The sequence below is a fragment of the Pelophylax lessonae genome (genome assembly GCF_965119305.1).
Source record: "Pelophylax lessonae genome assembly, chromosome: 2".
NCBI classification, from domain to species: Eukaryota; Metazoa; Chordata; class Amphibia; order Anura; family Ranidae; genus Pelophylax; species Pelophylax lessonae.
Genome location: NC_138769.1, coordinates 745,606,368 through 745,633,221, shown reverse-complemented (window position 1 = coordinate 745,633,221; position 26,854 = coordinate 745,606,368). Strand labels below are relative to the sequence as shown.

General features: G+C 44.0%; 2 protein-coding genes across 2 annotated transcripts in view; both read right to left on the bottom strand.

Moving 5' to 3' along the window:
- The window catches only part of LOC309547863 (uncharacterized protein), a gene marked incomplete at both ends in the record, with an annotated part of 116,907 nt that extends 103,411 nt beyond the window's left edge, over positions 1-13,496 (bottom strand). Inside the window, 3 exons of the mRNA XM_082247865.1 lie at positions 12,974-13,205; positions 13,295-13,392; positions 13,466-13,496. Of these exons, the coding sequence (XP_082103991.1) occupies positions 12,974-13,205; positions 13,295-13,392; positions 13,466-13,496 (361 nt within the window). The remainder of the gene's footprint in view (positions 1-12,973; positions 13,206-13,294; positions 13,393-13,465) is intronic.
- Positions 1-26,854, bottom strand: part of LOC309548372 (uncharacterized protein) — a gene marked incomplete at both ends in the record, with an annotated part of 1,605,927 nt that overhangs the window by 1,409,171 nt on the left and 169,902 nt on the right.

Here is a 26,854-nt window from a genome sequence, read left to right as displayed (position 1 = left end):
TGTTTCTTGTTCATCATCTTTAGAAGAGGCTTCCTTCTGGGACAACAGCCATGCAGACCAATTAGATGCAGTGTGCGGCATATGGTCTGAGCACTGACAGGCTGACCCCCACCCCTTCAACCTCTGCAGCAATGCTGGCAGCACTTATACGTCTATTTCCAAAATACAACCTCTGGATATGATGCTGAGTACTTGCACTCAACTTCTTTGGTTGATCATGGCGAGGTCTGTTCTGAGTGGAACCTGTCCTGTTAACCCGCTGTATGGTCTTGGCCACCATGCTGCAGCTCAACTTCAGGGTCTTGGCAAACTTCCTATAGCCTAGGCCAGTGATGGCAAACCTTGGCACCGCAGATGTTTTGGAACTACATTTCCCATGAAGCTCAACTACACTGCAGAGTGCATGAGCATCATGGGAAATGTAGTTCCAAAACACCTGGGGTGCCAAGGTTCGCCATCACTGGCCTAGGCCATCTTTATGTATAGCAACAATTCTTTTTTTTTCAGATCCTCAGAGAGTTCTTTGCCATGAGGTGCCATGTTGAACTTTCAGTGTCCAGTATGAGAGAGTGAGAGCGATAACACCAAATTTAACACGCCCGTTCCCGAATCACACCTGAGACCTTGTGACACTAATGAGTCACATGACACCAAGGAGGAAAAATGGCTAATTGGGCCCAATTTAGACATTTTCACTTAGGGGTGTACTCACTTTTGTTGCCAGCGGTTTAGACATTAATGGCTGTGTGTTGAGTTATTTTGAAGGGACAGCAAATTTACACTGTTATACAAGCTGTACACTCACTACTTTACATTGTAGCAAAGTGTCATTTCTTCAGTGTTGTCACATGAAAAGATAGAATAAAATATTTACAAAAATGTGAGGGGTGTACTAACTTTTGTGAGATACTGTATATTTTATCTTGTACCTAGGATCATCAGGACAGATATCTATATATACACAACACATTTTGGTCTGATTTTTCCCCCCTGTCTGCCCCAGGTCGGGTTAATTTGTTGGGGGTTGGAAGGAAGGCCGTGTGCTAGTAAGCCATGTTTGTATTTATTATGATGTTCATAAATACAGATTATGTCCTATGTTTATGAAACACTAATATCGAGTCTGTTTATTTTAAGAGGAAACTGTCTGTACATTTTCATAGTCCTGAAGTAGCCTTGTGTGAAACGCGTCGACCAGGGAACAGACGAAGATAGAGGAATATGATCCAAAGCAAACACAGTGACGTGCCTCCATCCCTAATGGTTAATGCAAACAGAAAACAGAGGTCGTGGGACTTTAAATGAGGCAGGTCACCAACTAAGATATACAAAAATAGAATCTGAACGTAGTCATTTATTATACATACAGTAATTGATACAAATGTTGACATCAGTAACAAATATGATGCAGACATGTATACAAAAAAAGCTGACACAAAAAAATCCATATAGTAAGGTGATTGTTATAATAGTAATAAGATATATTCAGTAATAAAGTACATGGCCGTCACTTAAAGTTCCATCTAAGTGAAGAGAGGAAATATCTATACCTACACGAACCTTATGATATATACCAACTTATCCTTATATATGTATGATGTACATGAGTGAAATTAGTAGGAGACATTGATCTCCTGTGTACGAGCTGAGCTCAGTTTGGGGCCAGTTTCCTCATTTTATTGAGATTTGGTTTCAGATAAATCAATAAATGTTATTTTAGGATAAATCCATGGAGTTGTTATCTGTCTCATGCTGTGCCCTTAAAGTCCACACATATGACAGTGGTTCCTTGTGAACATCTGTAGGTTCCTATTTCTCTGAACAGATAGGATGTTTGGACTCTCATGAAAAAAATGACGTGGGGTCCCCTCCCCCCCAGTCTATACCAGGACCACGCCAAAGTGTAAAAAAAATAAATGGCATGGGGTCCCCCCAAAATTCATACCAGACCTTTACCTGAGCATACAGTTTGGCAAGTCAGAAAAAGGGGGACAAGCGAGCGCCCCCCCTTATAACCCATACAAGGCCACATGCCCTCACCATGGAGTGGGGGTTGGTGGTTTGTGACACCTCTCCCCCCCCACCCAAAAGCACCTTGTCACCATATTGATGGGGACAAGAGCCTCCTCCCCACAACCGTGGCTTGTCCTTAATTGAAAGCCCCTTTTACCAAGGTCCCTCCCACTTTCCTGACCTGCCGGGCTGCATGCCGGGATAAAGGGTTTGGTGTGGATTTTAGGGGAGAACCCACGCTGGGTTTTTTTTTTGGCCCCGAAGGCCCTGGTATGAACTGGGGGGGGGGGGGGGAACCACGCCATTTTTTTCTATTGCCGGGCAATGCTGGCGTTCTTTTCTATCCATTCATTTGTCAGTGGGGAAGCCCGCCGACAGCTGAGGAATCATGGTTGGTAAGGATGCGGGCGGCCGGCTTCCCGGCTTGCTGCTTAACAACCTGCTATTTCTTCACACAGAATTTGCATCGGTCAATCGTTTTTTTTTGACTGATCTGAATTCGAATCGTTCTGAAAAGTTGGGATTCGTTATAAAATGAATAAAATAAACAAATTTTAAGAGATTTCAACGAAATTCATTACAATTTCATTTAGAGATTTGGATACATCCGAATCTAGGAATAACCAAAAATTTGTCGTAATTTGTATTCGCACCGAAACGAATGTCACGTGTCTAACACTTAATGGCCACCCTCTAACAGCTGGGCTCCCAGCCAATGCAAATGGTGGCTGATGGCAGGGCCCACTCTCCAGGCATGGATCCTCTACATATGTGTGCCATAACACCACCCCGCTCGCTGATAGCTGGGGACTCAATGACCACTCGGGACATCCTGGAAGACTTCTGGATACCAAAGGAAGCTCCTGACATCCCGCACAGCTGCCCAACACCAGACCCGCCCACCAATACTTCCAATAGGTAGGAAAACTTCATACAAAAATGGTCCTAAAAGTAAGGAGGACAAAAAAGGAATGCAGCCATTGGCTTATCCTGAACATTTATGGGGGTGGGGACTTATGGGGGAGGAATGAGGGCGGGGCCATAAGCACCTTTCAGGAAAGCACATTATGGCCACTAGATGAAACTGACCATTATAAGAAATCCCAATTCACCATGACTGGGGGAATGCGGGTCACATTTCATCAACACATTTATAACAACCAGATCTGTAAGTGTTTGTGAAATCTTCCTGCACAAAATGTACAATGAAAGGTAAGGACTCCATTTTTATTTTTCTCCTGCTATCAATGGCCAACACGGGACAACACTTCATCCATGTCTTTGGTGATCTCTGATCTCCTTATGAAGTGTTTCTTACATGATGAAGATCAGCCATGGAGTATATCTGAGGTGTATATTAGAGTGTGCTTCTTCCCCACATGTCCACCAACATTCATATAGAAGACATTTCCCACACTCAAGGCACTAATACACCTCCAGTGTTGTGTGGGACCCCTGATGTACAAGAAGACAGGACTTCAATGAGGAACATTTCCCTCACTCAGGACAGGAATATGGCTTCTCCCCCGTGTGAGATCTCTGATGTCTGTAAAGATGGTACTTCAATGACAAACATTTACCGCACTCAGGATAGGAATACGGCTTCTCCCCCGTGTGAGATCTCTGATGTCTGTAAAGATGGTACTTCCGTGCAAAATATTTTCCACACTCAGAACAGGAATACGACTTCTCCCCCGTGTGAGATCTCTGATGCATGTTAAGATGGGACTTCACTGAAAAACATTTCCCGCACTCAGGACAGGAATACTGCTTCTCCCCCATGTGATCTCTGATGCTTGGAAAGTGTCATGGTCTTACCTTCTTGCTGTTCTCCTTCGTTTGACATGTGCTGGCGGCCATCTTGGTTTCTGGGTTTCTTGTAGCCTCCCACTCTGCGGCTTCTCCTTCCCACTGGGAGGAGCTGGATGCCTAGCTCATATATATAGGAGGTCTGTGGCTTCAGTTCCTTGCTTGGTCCCCCTGTGTTCACATGCTTCTAAGACTGCAGCTGCTTCTGGTTCCTGCTCCTGGCTTCGTCTGATTACCCTGCTGGTTCCTGATCCTGGCTTCGTCTGACTACCCTGCTGGTTCCTGATCCTGGCTTCGTCTGACTACCCTGCTGGTTGCTGATCCCGGCTTCGTCTGACTACCCTCCTGGCTCCTGACCTCTGGCTTCGCAAAGTCTCTGCTTCGGTTTTGCCATCCGTTTGGACTTTTGCTTTACAGCTTGATTTTCAATAAAGCCTTCTTATTTTCACTTATCTGTTGTTGTACGTCTGGTTCATGGTTCCGTGACATTAGGACCAAGCCATGAATTCTGACGGTACAGGGCCATCCTCGCTACCCTCGCTGGTTGCCAGACTTGATCAGCAGGATCACCTGTTGGGTCAGTTCGCCGTGGCGTTGCAAATCCTGCTTGAACGCACGGCTCATTTCGCTCCCGTTGCCGATGGGTCGGTTGTCGCTCCTGGGCCCGCTCCTACTGCCGCTCCGGTTGTTGCGCCAGAGTCTACCCCGACACCTGTTGTTGCGCCTGCGGTGTTTCGGGGTATGACCGGTTCTGCCCCCCTTCCACAGCGCTTTGGGGGAGAGCCAACTCAGTGCCGAGGTTTCCTTAACCAGGTGGGCATTTATTTCGAGTTGCTGCCACATGCCTTTCCTACTGAGAGATCAAAGGTGGGCTTCTTAATTTCGCTGCTCTCGGACAAGGCCTTGGCCTGGGCCAGCCCTTTATGGGAGAACAACAATTCGGTGGTTGCCGAGTTTTCCGGTTTTGTTGCTTCTCTTCGGAGGGTAATCGATGTGCCGGCTCGTGCTGCCTCTGCTGCGAAGCTCCTTATGTCCATCAGACAGGGTTCACGATCCGTAGCTGAATATGCCATTGAGTTTCGTACCCTGGCAGCAGAGGTGGGCTGGAATAATGAGGCTCTGGTCGCTGCTTTCTCTCATGGTCTCTCGGATGCCTTGAAGGATGAGGTTGCAGCTAAGGACCTACCAGTGGAGCTCGAGTCTCTTATTTCTTTCCTGATTTTGATTGACACCAGACTCAGGGAGAGACCTTCTTTTAAGGAGAGTCTGCGGAGGCCTCCTAACAGATTGGCGCCTACCTTTGCTGTCCCACCCGTGCCTCCCTCTCCTCCCACGCCTCCTGGGGATGACTTGGCTGGGGATGAACCCATGCAGCTGGGCTTTGCTCGCCTGTCCAAGGGGGAGAGGGTACTCCGGAGACGTGAGGGCCGATGCATGTACTGTGGTCTTGGTGGGCATTTTCGGTTGGCATGTCCGAACCGTCCGGGAAACGCTCGCACCTGAGATCCATTCGGGGGCAGATCTTGGGTGGAGTCTCCTCGTCCCCGGTTTCCCGTGTTGACAAACCACTGATCACTGTTGTCCTCTCCTGGGTCGGGGGCTCAGTGACGACCCAGGCGTTGGTGGACTCTGGTGCTGGTGGTTTGTTCATTGATAGTGTGTTCGCTGCCGCCAACTCCATTCCTCTGCAGGCCCGAGGTTCTCCACTGGCTCTTGAGGCGATAGACGGCAGACCCCTTCTGCCGCCACACGTGACTCATGAGACCCTTCCAGTGGGGATAGCCATTGGTGCCGTTCACAGAGAGTCGGTCTGCTTCCAGGTTATTTCGTCTCCACACTACTCGGTGGTCTTGGGGTACCCCTGGCTCCAGAAGCATAATCCGACTTTCGATTGGAGATCGGCCGAGATCCTCTCATGGTCACCACAGTGTGGGGCTAGTTGCATCCATGGGCCTGTCAGTTGCTGTGTACTTCCTCGGACTCTCTGTTGCCTCCTGAATACGAGGAGTACCGAGATGTATTCGATAAGGTGCGCGCGGTTGCCCTACCTCTGCACCGCCCATACGATTGTGCCCTCGAGTTACAACCTGGTGCCGTTCCTCCTCGTGGCAAGGTCTATCCACTGTCGGTAGCGGAGAATGAGGCCATGGAGGAGTACGTGAAGGAGGCGCTTTCACGCGGACACATTCGCAAATCCTCGTCCCCGGCAGGGGCTGGATTTTTCTTTGTGAAAAAGAAGGGCGGTGAGTTGAGGCCTTGCATCGATTACAGGGGTCTCAATCGCATCACGATCAAGAACGCTTACCCGATACCCTTGATTTCCGAGCTGTTCGATCACCTTAAAGGGGCCACGGTCTTTACCAAACTGGACCTGAGGGTGGCATATAACCTCGTAAGGATCAAGGCGGGCGATGAGTGGAAGACCGCATTTAACACCAGGACCGGTCATTATGAATCCTTGGTTATGCCCTTTGGGTTGTGCAATGCGCCCGCAGTCTTTCAGGAATTCATCAACGATGTTTTCCGTGACCTGTTGCAGCAGTGTGTGGTGGTCTATTTGGATGACATCTTGGTATATTCTGAATCCATGGAGACCCACATTCTGGATGTCAGACGAGTGTTGCAACGGTTACGAGAGAACAAGCTGTTCGGTAAGCTTGAGAAATGCGAATTTCACCGATCCCAGGTAACCTTCTTAGGTTACATCATTTCCGCTGAGGGGTTCTCCATGGATCCTGAGAAGGTTTCGGCTGTCTTACAGTGGCCCCAGCCCAGTGGTCTTCGCTCCCTGCAGCGCTTTTTGGGCTTCGCCAATTATTATCGGAAGTTCATCAGGGACTTTTCCATGCTAGCCAAGCCTCTCACGGATCTGACCAGGAAGGGCAGTAATTCCCAGGTCTGGCCGCTCGAGGCCATCCGAGCTTTTGAGGCTCTAAAGTCCGCCTTTGTGTCGGCTCCGATTCTGTTGCATCCCAACCCTGGGTTGCCCTTTGTCCTCGAGGTGGACGCGTCTGAGACGGGAGTAGGCGCCCTTCTGTCTCAGCGTAGAACACCAGAGGGTCCTCTGCTTCCTTGTGGGTTTTACTCCCGGAAACTGTCTTCCGCGGAGTGCAACTATCAGATTGGTGACAGGGAGTTATTGCCCATCGTGCAGGCCCTTAAAGAATGGAGGCACTTGCTCGAGGGTTCGGTGGTTCCGGTCCTCATCCTGACGGACCACAAGAATCTGACCTACCTTTCTGAGGCCAAGAGATTGACACCACGTCAGGCCAGATGGGCTCTGTTCTTGTCACGTTTTAATTACGTGGTCTCCTACCTACCCGGTTCCAAGAACATCAGGGCGGATGCCTTATCACGGCAGTACTCCGACCTGTCCAGGGAGGAGTCGATTCCGACTTCGGTCATACCTCCGAATCAGATCCTGGCCGCCATTCGCACCAGCCTGACCTCTCCCCTGGGTGAGCAGATTTTGGCGGCTCAATCTGGTGCTCCCTCTGGGAGACCCAACGGCAGATGTTTTGTGCCTGAGGAGTTGCGCACTCGGTTGTTGCGAACCTACCATAACTCCAAGACCGCGGGGCATCCTGGAAAGAATCAGCTGTCCTGGGCTGTTTCACGTCTGTTCTGGTGGCCTTCCCTACGTTCCGACATCGCCGCATATGTAGCGGCATGCTCCGTTTGTGCCCAGAGTAAGTCCCCTCGGCACCTTCCGTTGGGCCTTCTGCAACCCATAGCCACCGGGGAGCGCCCATGGTCACACCTGGGGATGGATTTCATTGTGGACCTCCCTGCATCCCGAGGTCATACGGTCATTCTCATGATTGTGGATTGGTTTTCCAAAATGTGCCACTGTGTTACTCTCAAGAAGTTACCCTCTGCACAGGAGTTGGCCACAATTTTTGCCAGGGAGGTTTTCCGGTTGCACGGTTTGCCCAAGGAGATTGTGTCGGATCGGGGGAGTCAGTTTGTGTCCAGGTTCTGGCGCGCCTTTTGCTCCCAGTTGGGGATTCATCTCTCCTTCTCCTCGGCCTACCACCCTCAGTCCAATGGGGCCGCAGAACGATCCAATCAGGCCTTGGAGCAATTCCTTCGTTGCTATGTCTCCGATCACCAAGACAATTGGGTTGACCTCCTGCCTTGGGCTGAGTTTGCCAGGAACACGGCGGTGAACTCTTCCTCTGGGACGTCTCCCTTCATGGCCAATTATGGGTTCCAACCTGCCGTGTTACCGGAGGTATTCTCTCCCCAGGATATTCCGGCTGTGGAGGATCACCTTTCCGTTCTACGTGCTTCTTGGGTACAGATCCAGAAGTCCCTTGAGGTCTCTGCGCAGCGCCAGAGACTCCAGGCTGATCGCAGACGAGCGCCTGCTCCTTCCTACCAGGCCGGAGACCGTGTATGGTTGTCCACCCGCAACCTCAACCTTCGAGTGCCCACTCCCAAGCTGGCGCCTCGCTTTGTTGGTCCCTTCCGAGTGCTTAGCAGGGTAAACCCGGTAGCCTATGCCCTTGCGCTTCCTCCTGGCATGCGGATCTCCAACGTGTTTCATGTCTCCCTGTTGAAGCCACTGGTGTGTAATCGTTTCACTTCCTCGGTTCCTCGGCCTCGTCCGGTCCAAGTGGGCAATCGTGAGGAGTATGAGGTGAGCAATATCCTGGACTCATGCCTGGTCCGCGGTCGGGTGCAGTTTTTGGTTCATTGGCGTGGTTATGGTCCAGAGGAGCGTTCCTGGGTTCCCTCCGCAGATGTCCATGCTCCTGCCTTGCTCCGTGCCTTCCACGCACGCTTCCCTCAGAAACCGTTCTTTACTCCGCGGAGGAGGGGCCCTTGAGGGGGAGGTACTGTCATGGTCTTACCTTCTTGCTGTTCTCCTTCGTTTGACATGTGCTGGCGGCCATCTTGGTTTCTGGGTTTCTTGTAGCCTCCCACTCTGCGGCTTCTCCTTCCCACTGGGAGGAGCTGGATGCCTAGCTCATATATATAGGAGGTCTGTGGCTTCAGTTCCTTGCTTGGTTCCCCTGTGTTCACATGCTTCTAAGACTGCAGCTGCTTCTGGTTCCTGCTCCTGGCTTCGTCTGATTACCCTGCTGGTTCCTGATCCTGGCTTCGTCTGACTACCCTGCTGGTTCCTGATCCTGACTTCGTCTGACTACCCTGCTGGTTCCTGATCCCGGCTTCGTCTGACTACCCTCCTGGCTCCTGACCTCTGGCTTCGCAAAGTCTCTGCTTCGGTTTTGCCATCCGTTTGGACTTTTGCTTTACAGCTTGATTTTCAATAAAGCCTTCTTATTTTCACTTATCTGTTGTTGTACGTCTGGTTCATGGTTCCGTGACAGAAAGATTGAACTTCAGTGTAAAACATTTCCCACACTCAGGACAGGTATACGGCTTCTCCCCCGTGTGCGATCTCTGATGTGTGGAAAGAACTGACTTCTCTGAAAAACATTTCCCGCACTCAGGGCAGGAATAGGGCTTCTCACCCGTGTGAGATCTCTGATGTGTGGAAAGATGGGACTTCTGTGAAAAACATTTCCCTCACTCAGGACAGGAATACGGCTTTTAACCCGTGTGCCATCTCTGATGTGTGGAAAGAGCGGACAATTGTGGAAAACATTTCTCACACTCAGTACAGGAATACGGCTTCTCACCTGTGTGCAATCTCTGATGTGTGGAAAGAGCGGACACGTGTGTAAAACATTTCCAGCACTCAGGACAGGAATAGGGCTTCTCACCCGTGTGCAATCTCTGATGTGTGGAAAGAACAGACTTCTGTGAAAAACATTTCCCACACTCAGGACAGAAATACGGCTTCTCACCCATGTGCAATCTCTGATGTGTGGAAAGATATGACTTCTCTGAAAAACATTTCCCACACTCAGGACAGGAATACGGCTTCTCACCAGTGTGAGATCTCTGATGTGTGGAAAGATGGGACTTCTTTGAAAAACATTTCCCACACTCAGGACAGGAATACGGCTTCTCACCCATGTGCAATCTCTGATGTGTGGAAAGATATGACTTCTCTGAAAAACATTTCCCACACTCAGGACAGGAATACGGCTTCTCACCAGTGTGAGATCTTTTATGAATATTAAGTTTGGATTTAAAACTGAAACTTCTCCCGCACTCCGTGCAGGGAAACCTCCTCTGTTGCAAGGATGGCACCGTCCCTCACAGTCTGAGGCTCCTCAGGATAAGAGGAATACGATGGTTCGGCACCGTCCCTCACTGTTGGAGGTTCCTCAGGATAAGAGGAATACGATGGTCCGGCACTGTCCCTCACAGTCTGAGGTTCCTCAGGATAAGAGGAATACGATGGTCCATCTACACTGTGTGCTGCGGGATGGACATTTGAGGTAGCCGGGTTTTCTCCTGGACTATACTGTGTGATGTCCTCATCTTCTACTTTACAGTCTGGAGACAAAGTGAGACAATCCTCTGAGGTTTTCCTCATCTCCTGTCCATCTACTAAAATAGAAATACAAAGATTATTACTAGACATCAGCAGATTGGTTCCCCTAAACCAGGACTCCGCCCACATCACACAGCTTTCTCTCTGAGGATCTTACAATTACCCCCTCAAGGTAACTAGTGAATGGGTTCTCTGATCTCCTACCAGTTAATTTCTTTATTCATGGACCTTAGTCAGAGAGTGAGGAAACAACGAGAACTGTCTTTTATAGGAGTGACAGTGATGAGGGGATTATAGGATGAGTGTCCCCTCCCCCTCTATCACTCATTGCCATCTTCCCAACACAAGAAGTCCCGCACTTCCTTATTTAGTCCATGATTTATAGTGCAGGGGTGAGGAGTATGTAATGTACAACATAGAGTATATAGTGCAGGGGTCAGGAGTATGTATTGTACAACACAGAGTATATAGTGCAGGGGGTCAGGAGTATGTAATGTACAACAGAGTATATAGTGCAGGGGTCAGGATTATGTAATGTACAACATAGAGTATATAGTGCAGGGGTCAGGAGTATGTAATGTATGTAGCAGGTTTTCCAGGCCTGTGGCCTGATGTGGGTCCGCCATTGTTACAGATTACCTCTCCAGCCCATGTGAGCTGCGGCCCTGGGTGTGAGAACTGAGACATGGACAACTCCGGCATCTTGGTTTTGTGGCTTTTATTGTAGAAAAGGGGGATGGGAGAAGGGAATGAGTGGGATACTCCTTTAGGCTTGACTAATTACACTTGGGACTTATTCCTGGAAAAATGGCCGTTGGTGCTTCCTTGACTCCAGCCAACGCTCACTGTCTCTGAGAACAAACTGTAGCTTGATAGAAGCGCTGGATCCTCGACAATAAGTCTAGAAGACCCAGGACTGGGAATTGTAGAATTATTGACACTGCTTTACTGCAAAGTCACTGAATACTCCCCTCCCGCCTTGCACTGGCTTGAGGTAGTACACTGTAGATTTCTGTAAAGCTGCAACTGTTAACTGACACACTCTGTACAATTCAGGGCCCAAGAGTTCTTCGGGGTTCACTGACTTTGTACCCCCCTCTGTAACTTCAGGGTCGTCAACCTAGGTACCCCCTTTCAGCTAGCTGGCACTGGATCCCAAAACCTCTTCCGGAGTGGTCCCCTCTGACTCTGGCAGACCCCCAGGGGCAATCCGCAGTACTCACGACCTGTGTAGGCTTTCCTGGGACTGAACCCTCTCACGCTTCACAGGCTCTCGGCACACCGGATCCTCTCAGCTCAGCACTCTCTGGATTCTCAGGCGACACCCCGAGACATCCACTTCCTCAGACAGGAGGAGAGACAGCCGTACTCTCCCTTCTGGGACTCTGCTCCCGCCAAAGACACGCCAAACTTATACCCACTCCCAGAATCCTTAGCAGCATAATCTGTCTTCTGAGGTAGTTACAAGCCTGTATGTGTCCCCTGATTGGGCTTCCCACACTGCCTTTTGAGAAGCCTCTCACAGGAGTCAGTGGGGATACTTCTCCCCACAGCAGGCACATCTGGAAGCCCTGACACCCTAACCAAATAAATTACAACCCTGCTGTTAGACAGACAAGGCCCACTATACCTTTACATAGCACCTACCTGTAGGGTGCTACATTTACAACATAAAGAATATAGTGCAGGGACCAGGAGTATGTCATATAAAACATAGAATATATAGTGTAGGAGTCAGGCGTATGTAATGTACAACAAAGAGTATATAGTGCAGGGCCAGAAGTATGTAATGTACAACATAGAGTATATAGTGCAGGGGTCAAGAGTATGTAATGTAAAAAATAGAGTATATAGTGCAGGGGTCAAGAGTATGTAATGTACAACATAGAGTATATAGTGCAGGGGTCAAGAGTATGTAATGTACAAAATAGAGTATATAGTGCAGGGGTCAGGATTATGTAATGTAGAACAGAGTATATAGTGCAGGGGTCAGGAGTCATAATATTTGTGTTCAGTAATCAGTTGCAGAGGTCCCACAACGCTGCCTCTCATCTCCTGAGACTGCACTCAGTGACCTGGGTGTGAGACTATACAGACATATCCCTCCACCCGGGACATAACAGAGCAAGTAACCCCGGGAGAATTGTTCTGTCAGAGATCTTGGTAGACCCAGACATGGGGTAGAAGAACCAAGGTTCATACCCCAGGTGTCTAGGTCAAGCAACACCTATGGTGAACATCAACATTTTGCTGCCAGCTGAACCCCAGAATCCCCATAAATCCAGTCTAGAGACATAAATTGTGTCTGCAGCACAGAGAAGGAAGAATATCCGAGAGAAATACAGGAATACAGGACGGGGAACACAGCTCAGGGAAGTGACCAGGGTATTACAGGCTGATATCACCCAGTCCCCCCCCCCCCTACTCTGGGCCAATCAGTGAGCAGTATGGGTGGAGGAATGTATTTAGTGTTAATGACCAACCTGTGCTGATCTCTGTAGGAATGTCCTCCTCTATAAGGGTCCCCGTTATTCCATCCTCCATAGATTGCTGATCATCCCTCACATATGTCTCTTCTTCTTCTGCTTTAACCTCAAATTCTATATCGATTGGATCTCCACTCTAAACCAAGAAAATGAGAGAGAATATCATCTGGAAGATATAAGCTTCATTATTGTGATATTATATAAAAAAAAGACATCCTCTCTAGAAGTCCATGTTCTAGATGCTCCATTCCACCAACCTTGTAACATTGAGGGATGGTGTGACCTTCCTGTGTGGAATCCCGGGAATACAGAGGACGGGGACATCTCTCTGGTGGGTTTCTGTAGCTGGATGACTCCACCATGGTGTCCTGGTACAGATCTTTGCATTCCTTTAGAAATTCTGACTCCTCCATCACCCCATCCTCATCATCCTCCTCTTTTATCTCTTCTTTAACCTCAACTTTAGAATCTCTCAGGTTTTCACTCTGAATATATAATAAAAATGACATCAATGGTAACAATGCAGATAATGTACAGATCCTAATGATACTATCAGTGATTGTTCCTCATCTACCTGATGATGGTGAGGGATGGTGTGACCTTCCTGTGTGGAATCCCGGGAATACAGAGGACGGGGACATCTCTCTGGTGGGTTTCCATTACTGGATCCATCTGTAGGAAACACACACTGACTGAATACTGTACATTGTTTCTATGTCTCCTTTACAATAAAGTCTCCTCTTACCCGGTGATGTGAGGGGCGGCTGATTCTCCATCATGAATTTGTATTCGCACCGAAATGAATTTCAAGTGTCTAACACTTAATGGCCACCCACTAACAGCTGTGCTCCCAGCCAATGCAAATGGCCACGGATGGCAGGGCCCACTCTCCAGGCATGGATCCTCTAAATATGTGTGCCATAACACCACCCCGCTGATAGCTGGGGACTCAATGACTACTCGGGACATCCTTTTAAAGCGGAGTTCCGGGCACAAAATCGTTTTTTTTTTTTTCAATCTCCCCCTAACAATCACCCTTACACATCGATACATCCGCTAATCCTGGTTAGAATGGTGAAATAATCAGTTTGCAAGAATAAAATCTTACTTTATATAATTTCTGCTGTGCGGCGCCATCTTTGTTGTGGATTGCCGAGTCCGTTCTGGGGAAATGTCTTCCCTTCTTCCTGATTCCAGTGGGCGTAGGCCTGTGAGTCGAGCGCAAATTCTCGCGCATGCCCAGTACTATGCGATCGGCATAGTACTGGTTTCCATAGGGACGGCAATGTTACAGGAAGTTGCCGCCCCTATAAATCCACCCCCCGCCTCCCGGAAGCTCCAACAACGTGCAGGAGAGGAGAGAGAGGAGCATAGAGACAAACAAACATACAGAGAGCGAGCGAGCGAGCGCACCACCGATCATTTACAGGACACAGGTATGTTTTATATTGCTTGCCCAGCATCACAAATTTTATTAAAGGGGCACCCTGCTTATCTTTGTGTGAAATTTAGGTGGAACCCTGCATATATTTTGACGAAATTTAGGGGGGCACCCTGCTTATAAAGTGCTGAATTTAAAGGGGAACTCTGCTTATATTGGGCTGAAATTTAAGGGGAACCCTGCTTATATTGGACTGAAATTTAAGGGGCACACTGCTTATATTGGGATCAATTTTAAGGGGAACACTGCTTATATTGGTCTGAAATTTAAGGGGAACCCTGCTTATATTGTACTGAAATTTAAGGGGCACACTGCTTATATTGGGATCAATTTTAAGGGGAACCCTGCTTATATTGGACTGAAATTTAAGGGGAACCCTGCTTATATTGGGATCAATTTTAAGGGGAACCCTGCTTATATTGGTCTGAAATTTAAGGGGAACCCTGCTTATATTGGGATCAATTTTAAGGGGCACACTGCTTATATTGGACTGAAATTTAAGGGGAACACTGCTTATATTGGACTGAAATTTAAGGGGCACCCTGCTTATATTGGGATCAATTTTAAGGGGCACACTGCTTATATTGGACTGAAATTTAAGGGGAACACTGCTTATATTGGACTGAAATTTAAGGGGCACACTGCTTATATTGGGATCAATTTTAAGGGGAACACTGCTTATATTGGTCTGAAATTTAAGGGGAACCCTGCTTATATTGTACTGAAATTTGAGGGGCACACTGCTTATATTGGGATCAATTTTAATGGGCACACTGCTTATATTGGACTGAAATTTAAGGGGAACCCTGCTTATATTGGGATCAATTTTAAGGGGAACCCTGCTTATATTGGACTGAAATTTAAGGGGAACCCTGCTTATATTGGGATCAATTTTAAGGGGCACACTGCTTATATTGGACTGAAATTTAAGGGGAACACTGCTTATATTGGACTGAAATTTAAGGGGCACCCTGCTTATATTGGGATCAATTTTAAGGGGAACACTGCTTGTATTGGACTGAAATTTAAGGGGCACCCTGCTTATATTGGACTGAAATTTAAGGGGCACACTGCTTATATTGGGATCAATTTTAAGGGGCACACTGCTTATATTGGACTGAATTTTAAGGGGCACACTGCTTATATTGGACTGAAATTTAAGGGGCACACTGCTTATATTGGACTGAAATTTAAGGGGCACACTGCTTATATTGGGATCAATTTTAAGGGGAACACTGCTTATATTGGACTGAAATTTAAGGGGCACCCTGCTTATATTGGGATCAATTTTAAGGGGAACCGTGCTTCTATTGGACTGAAATTTAAGGGGAACCCTGCTTATATTGGGATCAATTTTAAGGGGAACCCTGCTTATATTGGACTGAAATTTAAGGGGAACCCTGCTTATATTGGGATCAATTTTAAGGGGAACCCTGCTTATATTGGACTGAAATTTAAGGGGCACCCTGCTTATATTGGACTGAAATTTAAGGGGCACACTGCTTATATTGGGATCAATTTTAAGGGGCACACTGCTTATATTGGACTGAAATTTAAGGGGAACCCTGCTTATATTGGGATCAATTTTAAGGGGCACACTGCTTATATTGGACTGAAATTTAAGGGGAACCCTGCTTATATTGGACTGAAATTTAAGGGGAACCCTGCTTATATTGGGATCAATTTTAAGGGGAACCCTGCTTATATTGGTCTGAAATTTAAGGGGAACCCTGCTTATATTGTACTGAAATTTAAGGGGCACCCTGCTTATATTGGGATCAATTTTAAGGGGAACCCTGCTTATATTGGACTGAAATTTAAGGGGCACACTGCTTATATTGGGATTAATTTTAAGGGGAACACTGCTTATATTGGTCTGAAATTTAAGGGGCAACCTGCTTATATTGGGATCAATTTTAAGGGGCACACTGCTTATATTGGACTGAAATTTAAGGGGCACCCTGCTTATATTGGACTGAAATTTAAGGGGCACACTGCTTATATTGGACTGAAATTTAAGGGGCACACTGCTTATATTGGACTGAAATTTAAGGGGCACACTGCTTATATTGGGATCAATTTTAATGGGCACACTGCTTATATTGGACTGAAATTTAAGGGGAACCTTGCTTATATTGGGATCAATTTTAAGGGGAACACTGCTTATATTGGACTGAAATTTAAGGGGCACCCTGCTTATATTGGGATCAATTTTAAGGAGAACACTGCTTATATTGAACTGAAATTTAAGGGGCACATTTAAACCCCAAACAAAAACATGCACATAACATCTGTAAGGGCTCTACTCATCCTAGATATCCTATGTGTATGGGTATGTGCGTGTGTGTGTGTTTATGTGTATATGTATATATATATATATATATATATATATATATAATATATCTCTATCCAAAATATAAAAGTTCAAAGGGATTTTAATTATTTTTTTTTATTTTAGATTTTCTAACATGGAAGGTGAAAAGCCATCCTGCAGTGGTTCCAGGAAGGCAACTTGGGAGGAGAGAGTAAGCATAACTTTAAAAAATTATATAAAAAATTTTTATATTCTAGATAACGAAATTATGAATATTGCTATTGCTCTATATTTTTCAATAAAGATGCTTATAATGTGTTATAAAACCAAATTTTATTATAAAAAAAAAGATTAAAAAAATCTTTACAAACATAATTATAAATTACACATCATATCTGAAATAAAAATGTAAATTATAAAATATTAAAAATGTTAACCCTTTGTATTTTTTTTTTTTGGGTTAAAAAAGAGCAAAATGCTTATCGATGAAATTTGGAAGGAATATCCACCGATTGAACAGGATCCAGCGTTTCCAGTGAATCCCACCAAGAAGATTTGCCAGCACACATCCGAGAGTGAAGAGGAGGGCGACATATCTCGTCTTGGCAACAAAGACTGGTGCAGGTGTGGGAACTGCATCCCAATGGCTACTCCTGTGGAATCTGTATGCTGCCAGGAGATAAATGAGGTGGAGGGCAGCATCCCGGATGGTGAAGATTGCATCATAGAGTGTGAAACCTTCAAACTTTTCTTCACCACTGAGAACCTAGTAAAAATAAACTGCATAGCCATCCATCAATATCCACCGTCTATAGACCCTGAAAACAACAGGTATAACATTAAATTTTAATATATGTCAAATATTTGCATACTAATATATCTTGTAAAGTTATTTATATATGATGTATAATGTAAAGTAATTCAATGTTCTCTATGCACATTTTTTTTATTTGTTTTTCATTCCATCTTTCTTCAATTCTATTTTTTATTGAAAATAATTAATTTAATTATTAGAGTGATTATATTTTTTTTATATTTATATATTTTTTTTTTTTTTTAGGAGACTAAGAAAGACTGCGTACAGGAGCTTCACTGCTTGGATATATGGCTACTTGGGCAAAGGAAACAGAAGAGTAGTTCCATCATGTGCAGTGAATGCCGTCAGACATGCTTTTCCTGATCCTGATGATTCATATGTGGGTTTCATGTGTAGTAATGACTACGATGCTTCTGAAATGGCATCTGAGTAGTTTTTTTATTATATTTTTCAAATAAATTGGATTGTGATTGCAAATAACTAATTTATAATTCATTATTGTTTCTGTAATTTGTGCTATGGTCGTGTGTATATTATTCACTTTGCATTTTAACGTTGACATCCCAGCATAATTGTCAACATTGCTTTAAATATTTAGTCCCAAAATTTCCATACTTTTTTTTTAAATAATTTTTTTTATTGAAGTGTTTAGGGTGTGTGGGTAGGTGGTGTTTGGTGTTGATAGATAGATAGATAGATAGAGATAGATAGATAGATAGATAGATAGATAGATAGATAGATAGATAGATAGATAGATAGATAGATAGATAGATAGATAGATAGATAGATAGATAGATAGATAGATAGATAGATAGATAGATAGATAGATAGATAGATAGATAGATAGATAGATAGATATTAGTTACATTGTGTGTATTTACTCACCACAGATTATGTTATCAGATGTGGAAATCTTGTTCGATGTTCCTGGATGGCAGTAGATGTATCCGGTCTTTCTGCAGGTGCTATATTGCACGGCATTTCTTTATTTTTAGAAACCCATGTGGAATGAACATGTCCAGAAATTAATCTTATCATGTCCCCTAAAATTGGAATGACATGTGTTAAAGTCATTTTTTCGTACACATGTCTGGCTATCCACTTTTTCCGACCACGTGGAAACTCCCGGTTCATCCTTTGTAATTTCACTGTTTCGCCTGATTCCATTTTTTTTTCTATTAGTGCAGGTCTCCTTACAATATTTTTGTTGTGGCGTAAAGCTGCCACTTTTGTCCGTGCGTCCATAGAGTCAAACCTGTAATGTATTCTTTTTGGTCTATATTTTAACATCATACTATGGAATGTCTCTATGGCTCCGGTTTGACAAAAATATGTAAGGTGAGGTATGTCCTTCTGGATTTGGGGATCTTTCACTAACTGAGATAGGGCGTCATAAGCTGGGCTCTTCTTTTGAAGCCATTGGAGATCCTCAGATTCAGGAAAACTTGCCTCATGTAAGCACCCATACTCCTCCTCTCCAACTTTCCATGTATGTACATTTATGACATGATAAAGTATTGACTCCCATCTCATTTTAAAATAATCCCCATCTCCTTTGGACGTTCTGCTGCACCAATAAAAGTGGTTTAGAATAGGCCCAATCCACGGTGTTAGTGGTCTGTAGGCCTTTTTCTTGGTCAATTGAAGCAACTTTCTTTTTATATTTTTCACGTAGTGCCAAATGTCGAATTGGTGCTTGATAGGTTGATAACGTGGACCACTTAACACTTTTCTAATTCCGGTATGTCGATCAGTGCCGATGAAATGGTGTAACGGAACCGTCGACCCACACCGTGCTTGTGGTCTTCCGTCAGTATAAGGCTTCCTCCAGTCTGGACATATAGAGATATTCCAGCCGCCCCCCATACAAGAACTAGCCTGAACTTAGCTTGTATGTGTCTGGAAACAACTAACTCTTTTATTAAAACAAGCAGTAGACTTTTATACACTTGAGAAGCATGACAGTCACTACATGAACAATGGCCTGAATATTTACATAAAAGCATCACATAATGAATAGATAACGAGGTAGAGCTGACTCATGGCTAATCCCATCTAGACAAGGTTATCATTCACATGCAAATTAGCTCAGCATACTTAAGTCAGCCTGGAAGCCCAGACTGCCGGCACCAAAATTAAAACAGATACAAATACACATATTATAGTGTAAATACTGAGAACCCACAGTAAACAATAGATGATCAAATCAACATGATTTACAATCCATGGAAGACAGGTGTTTGAGCTGATGGCATGCATCTGTTACAAGTCTGATCAACTGAGCAGTCCAAACCATCAATTTATCTGTCACATAGTTTTTTTTTAGTCTCAGTGACGGCGAGTACCGTCACATATCTTCCCCCAAAAGGTAGACGAACCAGGTACCAGACCCCCAACTGGTCTGTGCCTGAGTTCGTCGGGTAACAAGTCCCAAAGAGTCAATCCATCATGGCAACTTCCTTGACAAAGTTCCACATAGCTTGTAAGTTTGTCCCGGCAGGGCGCATGGAGCTCTCGTAGCCAATCAGTCTGTGGAAGTCTGGTTTGGGCAGGCCAGACTGGGCTTCTTGGTCACCCTGTGTCCCTAAAAGACACAGGGTGATTTAGACATAAGAAGTGCCTAGGGGGTTGAGAGAGGTATTTCCCAACCTCTCTAAGGTAAGCTGTGTTCCAAGGACCCCCCAACCAAAGTGACTACCGTCACATCTCTCTGCTTCTGGAAGGAGACTAACACAGTAGGGGACCCCAAATGGGTTGACTTTGAAGGTAGTCTGTAGTTCCAGCCCCCCAATGTCTATACCCACACAGTACCCCAAGCAAATTGTCCCAAAGGGAGCATTACTCACCCAACCAATCTCTGCCTCTCTCGCAGAACATACCCGCTGTAGGGAAGAAGCGTGGACTGGCCCTTCTCCCTGGAGTCCTTTCAGCTGCTGGAGAGAAGACAGGGTGGCTGGGCTCACTCCCTCATGCTGTTGGGGATCTGAGCCGACTGCCCAGCATCCCTGGGGTATACAGGTGGGGATTGTAGTCTCATCCACCTGCTCAGGAAATCCATCCCTTGTGAGTTGAGGGCAGAGGCCAGCAGCACTCTGCTCTGTTGCCAGCACTTCTGCTGGGGACTCCACGTAATCTGCTCCGGCAACCTCTTGTCTCTTCTCCCCCTGGATCCTGATCTGCTGCTGGGGGACTGACCACCATTTTCTCACCCTGGGCCTCCGGGACTGCTGCAGGTGTGGGGCAGAGGTCTTGGACCCTCTGTCCAGTTGTCAGCGCTTCTGCTGTAGAAGTTTCTTGTAACTCCACACATGCTGCTGGCCTGAAATCCCATGTCCCTGTCAGTGGTGTAGCAGAAAGGTCAGCTGCCTCTTCTCTCTGGGAGGCTGAAGCTGCTGTTGGTGTTGGGCAGAGCTCAGTAGTGCTAGGCCCCAATGCCAGCTGTTCTGCAGGAACATAAACTGAAAAGTCAGTGGCCTTGCACACATCTTGCTGGGTCACCAATTGTTGCATCCAGAGGTCAGCAGCGCTAGGCCTGGATGGTTGCTCATCTGCTGTAGGCTCACTGGGATGTTCCTCCTCAGCAGAAAAGTCTAATAAATCTCCAGTCTCTGGAATTGCTGAAAGTCCAGGACATGGACTGGTGGCACTTGGGCCCAGTGCCAACACTTTTGTAGGTGATTTATAATCCAAATCATCTTCCAATGGAAAGTCCTTTAAATTTGTAATCCGTGGTTTGGGAATGAAGATGGCTTCCTCTTCTCCCATACCTTTATCCAGCGGCTGAACAGATGCATTCCTCCATCCAAGCTCGTCCTGTGCAGAAACAGGTTCGTCAAGGTGAGTCAGCACATGCTGCATCCGCCATAAGACCTCCGCATCCAAAACCGTGGGTGCAGGTGTGCAAAGCACACTATTACTGTGCCACATTGCCGACTCTTCATTCACGATTTCTGGACTGTCAGCTGGTACTTCTGGGTATTCCCAGGCAAGGGGAGCCCAGGCCTGGCACTGAGCAGAGTCTAGCAGCTGTCTGTAGGCGATCTCAAGCTCCCATTCCTGATTAGCTAGAAATTCCAAATCTTCCAGTACCCAGTGCACGTCCAAGACATTCAGCATCTGTTCTCTGTATTCTAAGATTTCCTCCAAACGCCACTCCAAATCGCTCCCAAAGTCAGGGTCCTCAGACAGCCTCTCTAATAACAGCCCCAGGCCGCCGTAGCAAAAGCCTTCTGTTGGGCTGCCATCTGCTGTCCATGGGCACACTTGGGTTACATACCAGCGGAGGGCTCTATAGCTCTCATCCAACCGCATCTCCACCTGGACCAGCCTGCTTAACTCAGCTTTCCATTCCTTATGCGGTTGTCTCCCCAAAAACACCATTCGCACTTCGTACTGTGACCAGTACCTTTCCTGGAAGGAGGGGAGGATTTTTCCCTGGTGTCGCTGCTCACAGGCTAGCGCTTCCTCCCAGAGTTCCAATCGGATTGAATCGTGCCATCCCAGCAGGACCTTCTCTGACACCGGTCCCCTATGCTGTATCCGCATCTCTCGCAACCTCCTTCCGAATTCCTCTTCCATGGCGGCTGATATCTGTACCTCTCCTCTTCTGCTCCCCGGACCTTGGATCCTGGTGGAGGTTTGGATGTTCCAGACTGCAGGAAGCATCCCACCGCTTGCCACCAATGTAACGGAACCGTCGACCCACACCGTGCTTGTGGTCTTCCGTCAGTATAAGGCTTCCTCCAGTCTGGACATATAGAGATATTCCAGCCGCCCTCCATACAAGAACTAGCCTGAACTTAGCTTGTATGTGTCTGGAAACAACTAACTCCTTTATTAAAACAAGCAGTAGACTTTTATACACTTGAGAAGCATGACAGTCACCACATGAACAATGGCCTGAATATTTACATAAAAGCATCACATAATGAATAGATAACGAGGTAGAGCTGACTCATGGCTAATCCCATCTATGAAAAAATAATTGATCTGAAGCATCACAGCAACCACCTCCATCCCTAATATTGTATATAACAGGGGGGGCGTAAGGATAATGGGACTTTAAATGAGGTAGGTTGCTATTACAAATATCCAAATAAAAATAAAGATAAAATAGTTTCAAAATATTTGTTTATTACTTGCTGCACGATAAAATAATAGATCATGCAGCAATAATCAATAAATAGAATAAATAGAATCTCGCATATTCACAGTACAGATACAAACAATACAGGTATGGACATACAAAAAGGTAGTAGCGGAAATGTCTTGCTAGGCATATACACATAATAAATAGATATATAACAGCAGATACAAATATCATACAACGGCGTATATATATATCAAATACATAGCAAGAATACATCCAGTGGCTCATGGGCTCTTTCATACATATTGCGTAATCCATGTCCTGATAAATCTTCATATTTCATATTTTATGGCTCTACGCGTTTCGTGGAGTTATCATCCACTCTTCAGGAGCTTAGTACAAATTTTCTGTAAATAAGAGCTGGTTTGGGCTAAAGAGATCATATATGGATAAAATTAACACACTGATAAGTTCCCTCGAAAGTTTTCAAAAAATCTATAACTCTGATACTTACATATTAAAAACAACAAAAAAAGTCGCAGAAAAAAATCGCATAGTCTCCCGTCGCTGAGTACACTGTGGATATACGCCTGATCCGGGGCTGAGGCGGGTAAACGCCACTTGGCTCATAAAGGGGGGGGGGGGGGAGAAGGAGAAAAAATCCCACAGAAGAAATGGAAAAACCAGCGATTTCATCACATCAGTGACCAAGTTATCTAATCAAGAAAATAAAATTTAAATATATAAAAATGTGTCCAGATTACTTGTCTTTTTCAGATATTAGTGTTGTATGTGATAAAAAGGGTGGAAGGACATTAGTAGAAAAAAACTTCTGTGCCAGGTGCAGCATAGCTAAGATTCAGCAAGCAGCCAGAGAAAAAAAAAAAAAAGAAAAAAGAAAAAACAAAGAAAAAAACAAAAACAAAGTGCAGAGCATGGAAAAGGTGGAAGTGCAATAGATGACAGGATAGTAATCTCACCAATAACAAAGTAATTCAAGAGACAACCGCCTCAGCCCCGGATCAGGCGTATATCCACAGTGTACTCAGCGACGGGAGACTATGCGATTTTTTTCTGCGACTTTTTTTGTTGTTTTTAATATGTAAGTATCAGAGTTATAGATTTTTTGAAAACTTTCGAGGGAACTTATCAGTGTGTTAATTTTATCCATATATGATCTCTTTAGCCCAAACCAGCTCTTATTTACAGAAAATTTGTACTAAGCTCCTGAAGAGTGGATGATAACTCCACGAAACGCGTAGAGCCATAAAATATGAAATATGAAGATTTATCAGGACATGGATTACGCAATATGTATGAAAGAGCCCATGAGCCACTGGATGTATTCTTGCTATGTATTTGATATATATATATATGCCGTTGTATGATATTTGTATCTGCTGTTATATATCTATTTATTATGTGTATATGCCTAGCAAGACATTTCCGCTACTACCTTTTTGTATGTCCATACCTGTATTGTTTGTATCTGTACTGTGAATATGCGAGATTCTATTTATTCTATTTATTGATTATTGCTGCATGATCTATTATTTTATCGTGCGGCAAGTAATAAACAAATATTTTGAAACTATTTTATCTTTATTTTTATTTGGATAATTTGTAATAGCAACCTACCTCATTTAAAGTCCCATTATCCTTACGCCCCCCCTGTTATATGGCTAATCCCATCTAGACAAGGTTATCATTCACATGCTAATTAGCTCAGCGTACTTAAGTCAGCCTGGAAGCCCAGACTGCCGGCACCAAAAGTAAAACAGATACAAATACACATATTATAGTGTAAATACTGAGAACCCACAGTAAACAATAGATGATCAAATCAACATGATTTACAATCCATGGAAGACAGGTGTTTGAGCTGATGGCATGCATCTGTTACAAGTCTGATCAACTGAGCAGTCCAAACCATGAATTTATCTGTCACATAGTTTTTTTTTTTAGTCTCAGTGACGGCGAGTACCGTCACAAATGGACTTCCAAATTGTTCTCCAGTATTCTGTCTAAGCATTTAATGAACCCAAATTTCTCCATGGCGACAGATGAAGTGGTCTGTGTGACCTGAACCACCTCTAAATCTACAATTTTTTTGGATATTCTGTCCATAAAAGTGTATGTACAATATTTGGCAGAGAATCCAGGACTATCACATTGCCCATCGCCCACCAGGAACAATGGGTTTTCCTTTACCAAGCTCTGGACCTCTTCTTGTTCCTTTTTCCATGCAATGTCTACAGCTGGAAATACAAAACGTTGTTGGCTGCTATGAAAAGAAGACTTCCCAAACATAAGAATTCCAGCATAATCGCATAGTTCTTTAAATTTTGCGTAACTAGATCCTGAAAGAACTATTGATCCAGCAATGATGATGTTTCCAGCGGTAATATTCTTAATTTTTGGCTGACTCTGCCACAGCTTTAAATTATGTTGTGATTGGCATATGGAATGTACAATTACCATCAATCCCACATATTTTTTATCGAGTTTGGTAATTTTAGCTGAGCAACTTCTCCGTGGGCATCTCATTTCCATCAAGATGGGGTCGAGGCAACTTTCAAAGACAATGTATTTTTTTTCTTTTATTACTGTGTTTGGATCTTGACTTGCTAACAATTCCTCATGCTCAAATTTTTCTGGTGATTCACATGCGGAAATGTGAAAACTGGAGTCCTGCTCATACTTTAATTTCCTTTTTTTTTCTATCAAAATGCTTGGTAGGGGTGAATCACTCACTGACTCATTGTCTGACAAAACATTTATAGGTGTTTGTACAGAAGCAGATGGACCTTCAATGTCCATTGATTGGACAGGGACCTTGCATTTCGACGAAGAAGGAAAAACATCTTTGAGTGGTGTGGACTCATGCAGAGGCTGTATAAAATATGTAAATTCTTGGACATACGGGTGATCATGAATTATGCTTTCCTCCTTTGCTACTTTGAAATAACTTTCCTCTGATTTATCCCATTCCAATTCAAAGTCAACTGTTTGGGTACTCACATCTGTGCAGAGTTTGATCTTCTGTGAGGACTGATGACAAGGACATTTACACTGAGATGTGCATGGTTCACCGCTTTTGTCTTCAGTCCTTCTTCTTTTTGACAGTCTTTTTTCCCAGCTGTCATCAGAAAGTATACTTGAACTGGTTGGTGGAAAAATAGTCGGCACAGCATTTGCCTGTAAACATTTTTTGGTTCCTTTGATGACGTAACAATCCCTATCAAAATGCATGGAACAGATTCTAAACTTGTCTCCTCTTTCATCTTCCAATATCAATTTTGTAAAATCTGGAATCATGTTTTCATCCATTCCTGCATTTGCTAACCAAACTTGGATGCGAGTAGGTTGTTTTGGAAATGTGGATTTACGTCCGGTGACATAACCGCATGTCTTCACAAAGCACTTTGGCATTTCTATAATCGAGAAAGTTTGTATTAGTTTGGACAATGCATCTTTTTGTTGTGACACTTACTTACCAAAACATAGATCTAGGTGTTTCTATTTTCCGTCACATAAACTTGGCAAAATTTTAATGTTCATCCTTAGTTCCATAAAGAAAGTAAAAATGGTTTAATTTGTAGATTAGTAGATTGCCGCTTTATTTGTGGTTGTATGGTTGACGTATATTTGTGTGTTATGTTGTGATAAATCAAGACAGACTTTTCTTAGGTCATTCACCCATTAAAAATTTTTGAATCAGGTTTTCCCTTTTATCTAATTTATGAGCATGTGAAAAAAATTATATTAAATGCTTGCAATGTTAAAGGGGGGGAGGGGGGGTCTTATACTTTTATAAAGCACAGTGTATATATAATATCTCTAACTTTTTATATAGCCAATTGTTTTTATTTCATGTAATTTTAAAACTTTTATTAAATTTTATTGTGCCTTAAATTCTATGCAATATTTAAAAAATATGTACAATTTCATGTCATGTCTTCAGCTTTTTGTCTTCTGATTTTGTCTTCTTGGTAATATATATATATATATTACCAAGAAGATATATATATATATTACCAAGAAGACAAAATCAGAAGACAAAAAGCTGAAGACATGACATGAAATTGTACATATTTTTTAAATATTGCATAGAATTTAAGGCACAATAAAATTTAATAAAAGTTTTAAAATTTATATATATATATATATATGCTAGTATAAAAAATATAAATTTATATATACACAAACATGCTTAAAAAAAAAAAAAAATATATATATATATATATATATATATATATATATTTTATTCAAACTAATAAAATATATTTATATACATGCTCAAAATTTAAAAAATTATATATATATATATATATATATATATATATATATATATATATATATATATATTTCTTATGTATGTAGACAAAGATTAAAAAGGGTGCTGTTCAAAAACATATAAAGATATAGAAGATGTAAAATGACAAGACGCACAACAATAATTTGTGAACATAT